The 6,275-nt window shown below is 44.2% G+C and overlaps 1 protein-coding gene across 1 annotated transcript; it reads right to left on the bottom strand.

The window, feature by feature from the left end:
* Positions 1 to 3,331: 3,331 nt before the first annotated feature.
* ier5l (immediate early response 5-like) lies at positions 3,332 to 5,901 on the bottom strand. Its single transcript, XM_004561903.3, has one exon. The coding sequence runs from the start codon at positions 5,723 to 5,725 to the stop codon at positions 4,844 to 4,846; it is 882 nt and encodes a 293-aa protein (XP_004561960.1). The 5' UTR covers positions 5,726 to 5,901; the 3' UTR covers positions 3,332 to 4,843.
* Between the last annotated feature and the right edge of the window lie 374 nt (positions 5,902 to 6,275).

The following is a 6,275-nucleotide window of genomic DNA, read 5'->3' as shown; positions in this document are numbered from 1 at the left end:
TCCTGATTTGATCTGGATAGCTGTTTAATTTGCTTCATAATCAGATTCTTTAAGAGTGCTAAATGTCTTACTACTGAATAATATTAGCAGATAAAACCAAAATGCATGAAATAACTTTATTTAAACATTTGACTTTGCTTGTGTGTATGTGTGTGCATTAGTGTGTGTGTGCATGGGTGTCAGTCTTTCCCACTCCAGATGGAGGAGCTGTGCATACACCAGAAAACAAAAGCACCATCTACACAGCAGTGAGAGGTCTGAGCCATGAGACATTTCTGGTATCGCTTCGTGTTTTTTATTGTGTTTTGAATCGTGGTTCAGAGCAGTAGGCAGACATTTTCTGTAAATAAATCCCCCTGCTTCCAATTTCCGCATAATTACACAATGCATTATCCACATTGCCTCATCACTTCAATTACAGCCTACCTACTGCAAGTTATTATGGGTAGCGGCGGCTGGAAAAAGCCTGCAGAGCTGGAGGAGCAGCAGCAGTAAGCGATGGATGTGATGTGCTGGGGAAGAGCGATGCCTCACTCTGATGTAAAAAACCCCAAAATACGAGCCAGCCGGGAAGAGGAGGAGGTGGAAAAAGAGGAGGAGGAGGAGGAGGGTGTTGAGGTCTGAGTGATGGAGGGAGGGTCAGCCCGAGGTGGCTCTGCTCTGCATACACAGCCCGGCTGATATCTTCATTCATTGATTTTAAAGAACACCACCAAGTGGCACAGAGCAGAGATAACAGGGCTCAAAGTTGTTGTTTTTTTTTTTCTGGAGGAGGAATTTGCAGGCTGAGATGTGAAGTGTGAGCTATGTCGCATATGGTAGAAGCAGTGCATCATGGGAGCAGGAGGCAAAATAGATAGCCGTTTAGCTCACAGAGTGTCTGATGATTCATTACTGATGACAAATTGGAGAAAAATGAAGAAATGTATTATAATCTAAGAAAACAGTGTTGTGCCTTTGCAATGGCCAATACATACTGTATGTACAACCGCCTCCAAAAGCCTGAATTTTACTGTTCTTAGTTGTTATATTATGTTTAGTGGATTTAATACTATTTAATCTAATGAAAAGAATACATATAATATATTAGCTTCATCGATTAAGATTGATATATGGTCATAAAGAAGAAAAACAGAGTATTTTATATTGTTAACACTCGGAGATGAAATTGACTTAAATCGTGTTAAAAATAATTCTAACCTAAATCAGTCATGAATTTTATAAGGAGTTAGGTTGCTATTAAATTGCCAAAAAGCTCAGTTTACCAGAAACGCAGAGTAAAATCTAGCTTAGCTTTTTTTAAAATACACCAAATAACACTTATAGAGTTCAGTAAGTAATGTTATATCTAGTTTTCTAATCTCTAATCATCTGTTTAATCCATTTAAAAGCTATATTTTAAATTATTAGCCTGTCATTTTTTTGAGAGATAATAAATAAGACTAGATATTTTTTTCTGGGATTTATAATCTCTTGTTATAACTTATTAGTCTATGTATAGCCAGCAGGTAGTTAGCTTAGCTTATCTTAGCCTAACCTAGCTTAACTCTGCATAAAGAATCAGTGCAAGACAATGGCCGTGCTTTGTTTAAAGGTACTCACTCATTTGTTTTATTGTTATTATTACTACTATTTTATTTGGATCTTTTTATTTAAAAGCCAGTACCATATATAAAGTGATTAGCTTTCACTGGCCATGTTGTGGTCGTCACGTTGCTGTGAATCGCTTGTGGTGTGTATGTAGCTTAAGCTGAGAAAACTTTAAATCTGAATTCTTCTACTTTTGAATGGTTTTCATATTTCTCCTATTATTTGGTAGTTCATGGTCTCTGCTTGCTGTTTTGCCAGACTGGTATTTATGCAGCACTTTTCTATTTGACCACTCAAAATGATTTCTTACAACCAGAGGGATGCAATGGGGGAAACTCGGGGTTCGGTATCTTGACCAACTTGAGGAATTGGAGATCAACCCACTAACTTTCTGACCCACAGCCTCATCCTGTGTGGACGCCTCTTTATGGCTCTGTAATGTTTGTTTGTCACATTGGTCGCCATAGTGCTGTTTTACCATTTATTCAAGCGCTGATGTCACAACTAGTTGTTTCAGCATTCTCCTGAACAATCAGCCTCTACGCTAGGACAAAACCTCCACATCAGCACTGGTGTAGGAATAGATGAAGTCTCTAATCTGTGCATCTCTGACCTTTTGTAGTGTTATATCATTAAAATGGCACTATAAACCGTCACGATTGTACTCTTGTGTCTTCAGCCCAGCTTTGTCGGCAATGGCAACCACACAAAATTAGAAAAATTCAGAGGCCAGATTTGATGACAAAAATAATGATCATCATTTTTATTTCAACTGATATAAAGTATTTCTTGTCTTGTATGTTATCGTATGCCTCTCTGTGAGGGAAACAGCTAACCTGGCTTTATCGCCCAGTGGTTGAAGCACGCCCCCAACCTCATCAGGAGCCAAAGATATGATTGCACTCCCTAACTTCACTAATTCAAACAATTATCAATACTAACAACAACCAAGGGATACTGAGTTGATAGTGAAATAACAATCATCAGGATTATTTTAACCCTAACAGAAGTCATTTTAATGGAACTTAACGTCACTCTGTACTTTTTCTACCAGTCATTCACGCCCCTGTCCAGCAAAAGTGTGATTAGCTGTGAGTGTATATAAATCCAGATTTGAATAACTGACAGACCTTTGAATGTGACCCAGTAACACACATAACTGTAGCCTCAGACCAGCACACTGGTAGCTGTTGCTGTGTTGTTGTTGTTCCTACAACACTGTAATGTTGCTCCAGGAAGTGTTGTTGCAACTGACCAAACACGCTGCTGTGATGTCATCGGTTTGCAATTCAGGAGGTGGGGGGAAAACACCGGAAAAGTACTGAAGAGTGGCTCAGGCAGTGGCGAGAGCAGCACAGAGAGGAACACGGCGAATAAAAGGGGTCAAACCCAGGACTTTCACCTGGTAAAACCGGGCTCAGAGTCCCCCATGCGAAACGAAAATCAATCCTCAGCCGTTGTGTTTTTTGACAGACTATTTTGCTCTTGTGCTCAGCGGCAGTTTGGTTGAGTGTCGATGACTAAACCTGTTGGTTAGGTCTGAGAACAGATCATGGCTTGATGTTAAAATTTACCCTTTCGGTGCTGGAAAGCCCCTCTGATGGCAAACAGCGGCTTTCAGCTCAGCGCAACTTTAACGCCTGTGCATCAAAGTGTGTCATTAATAATTTAGTGTGAGTCTGTGTGTGTGCATGATTATCAGGTTGCATCCCAGCACCTCATGTGGCAGTCAAACACAAGCTTTAAGGTTTTCATTTTTTATTAAGATTATAAATTTTAACAAATATTTTCTTGAACAGTTTTACCCGGTGATATACAATTTATTAAGCACAAAAATACAAGAATAACAACAAAATATGTAGAGAATGGCTGAATACTCTCTTTATTTTGGTACACATAGTGCTCATAAAGCTAACGCATGGATTCTCAGGTTATGGCTAAAAACATGAGCTTGCCTTTTTAAAACAAAAGGACTAAAAATCAATCATTCTCTTTTATTTATGTACTTTTTGTGTATTTTTGTACAAAGTGAAACTCACAAAACCAAAGCTGGAATCATGAATTGCTGTGAAAGGCTTTGAGCAACAACCATGATTAAGAAAACAATGTCAGACTGTCAGAAATGAGCCGGACTGTTTACTACCACACGCTGGAAGGGAGGTGGGAGCGGAGGTGCAGAGACGACCACGTGGAATAAAGTGTTGGCACTCCATCAAGCGATATGAGCTGCTTCCGTGAGTCCGTGTACCTTCAAGAGTGTTTTCTGGGGAGTGAGTTCTCGAACGTGGTGCTTCACAGGACGACAAAGCTGTTGGGAGTGTGCAAGATCAGTTTGAGAGTTTCAGGACGGGAGAGGACGGCAGACACATTCAGTCACTTCCAATAATGGACTTTCTGTTTATGACAATAGCTAGCAGTAGTGTGCATTGGATTTAAGGCAAAGGATCCATTTCTGTCAGATTTTATGAAAAGCCTGCACATGACACCAACAACTCTCCCGCCTCTCCCTGTCAAAGAACTATTATCATTAAATTGCTCATTTAATAAATAGCTTTTCTTCTTTTTTTCCTTGCAAAAATAAAGTCGATTTAGACACTGTAAGGGGAGAGTGGGCTCAGCTGGAATGCCTCCATTTCCTCCAATTAGAAGCATTGCTATTGATTTGTAAGACACAAGTGTGCTTTGAGGTACAATTCAGTTGGAGTTTTTGATTTATTTAGCACATGGGATTTTATTATGGCTGACACTGGAAAAGGCGGGCAGGAAGGGGGAGCTGGAACACACAAACTTAAAACTGGAAACTTTCTTTGCCCAATTCTGAAGAAAGGGGAGTACAAGCTGACCCCTAAATGTCCCCATAAGGGCCCAAATTTCTGTAACCTAGTTTCCACAAAATAAGAGGCTAAATTTGCAAAACTGTTAGGGAAAAGTGACAGCTGTAGTTAGCAGCATTGCTGTGAATACAAGCGCTAAAACTGACCCCCTGTTTACCACTTGTGTCTCATGATAAGTTTCCCTCTCCTGTGACCATGCCATGTTACTGAAGGTGCAAAAGCGTCCACATTTCTGCAGAGTTTCTCTCACTTTCTGCTAGAATGTTGCGATTCTGTAAACTTTCTGGGACCTCAGAACGTTTAAAGTTTGAAGCAAACTGACCCCCACCCCCTCATCACCCACACAGGAGCTGGACGCATCACACAGTCCCGCTCCAGCTGAGCCCGCTCTCCCCTCCCCAAAACAAAAAGTGTTCCATTCAAAACGCGACGATGGCTCGGGTCCACGCTCCGAGGCTGGCTAGGGCTTGCTTGCTACAGATCTGCTCCAAGTCCGCCTGCCTGCTCAGCAGCCCCGAAAACCCCGAGCCGAAGATGGAGATCAGATTGGAGATGTTGGAAGTGTCTGTATAGTCCGGGGCAGAGTAGGAGCAGTCCTCGCGTTTGGCCCGTTTGCGAACCGCCGTGAAGTCCGGCGCTTCCTCCGCGTCCGACGCGCAGCAGCCGAACTCCACCTTCCGCTTCTTGGCTGGGGACTGCGCGCTCTGGCCGCACTGGAGCGCGTCGCAGCAGCAGTCCTGGTGGAGGTAGCCGTTCTCCACCGTGGTCACCACATGCGTGTCCAGGTCCAACACCGTGGTCTTGTTGCAGTGCGCGCTGCTGTTTGCGGGACACTGCTCGCAGAGCGGCGCGGGGGGCGCCTCCATGCAGCAGCTGCGGTAATAGGAGGGCTCCGGCTCTTTGCAGCCGTCCTCCAACAGGGAGCAGCCGGCCACAGTACCCGCCGCCCGGCAATGCGCCGCGCCTCTGTGGCACGGAGAGCCGCACGCGCTCGCCTCCTCTGCGCAGCAAGCAGTCCGCGCCTGCTCCTCGTCCTCCGCGTCCTCCGCCTCCAGATCCAGCGGGTTGAGCTCCTGGATCTCATTGCAGACAGTCATCACCTCCTCGTACTGCTGCATCCTGTAGATCTCCGCGTACTTCTCTTTGATGTAGACCTGCCTGGCGTTCCTCAGCACGTAGGAGACCAGCAGGTTTTTGTGCAGCTTGATTCCTCCTCTCTGCGTCCTGGAGTTGTGGATCTTCATTAAGGAAATGGAGATCAGGCTCTGCGCGTCCACGGCGCACTCCATGGTGCTGATCATTGCTCCGTTCCCCCGGTCAGCCTCCAGCTCCTCTCCGGGAGAGAGAAAGCGGCTCTCAGCTATCTCAGCGGGGCTCGTTTGGTTCCAGGAGAAAGGTTCAAGTGAGCTCTGTGGAGACACATTGGACACAAAGATCCGCCTCCCTCTGAAAGCCAGCAATCATTTGCAGATGCCCTAAAACCAGAATGTATATATAGCCTAGAAACAGCGCCCGCCCACTTCTGCGGGAGCCAATCAGCCGCCTGGGATCTGCTGAGTGACAAGCAGGAGCTCTGGAAATATGTCGCACTCGACCAATCAGCTTCAGGCGGTTCCTCTGTACTATTCAAATTCCACCCAGGCTGTCTACCAGGAATGTCCTCATTTCAGCTGCCTGTAGCTGCAACTCCGAAAACCAGCCAGTCTCTGAGTGAAAGACTTCCACACAGGTTTAAAAGTAAAGAAACTTCTTTATTTTGACGTCTGGATCAAGTAGCTGAAGAAATAAATATTAAGTTTGTTCCCTGCAGTATAATGCAGGGAACAAACTGCTTTATAATGGAAAATAGGA

Source organism: Maylandia zebra, linkage group LG7 (assembly GCF_041146795.1).
Source record: "Maylandia zebra isolate NMK-2024a linkage group LG7, Mzebra_GT3a, whole genome shotgun sequence".
NCBI classification, from domain to species: domain Eukaryota; kingdom Metazoa; phylum Chordata; class Actinopteri; order Cichliformes; family Cichlidae; genus Maylandia; species Maylandia zebra.
Note: the sequence above shows the minus strand (reverse complement) of the source record. Positions and strands in the feature narration are given on the sequence as shown.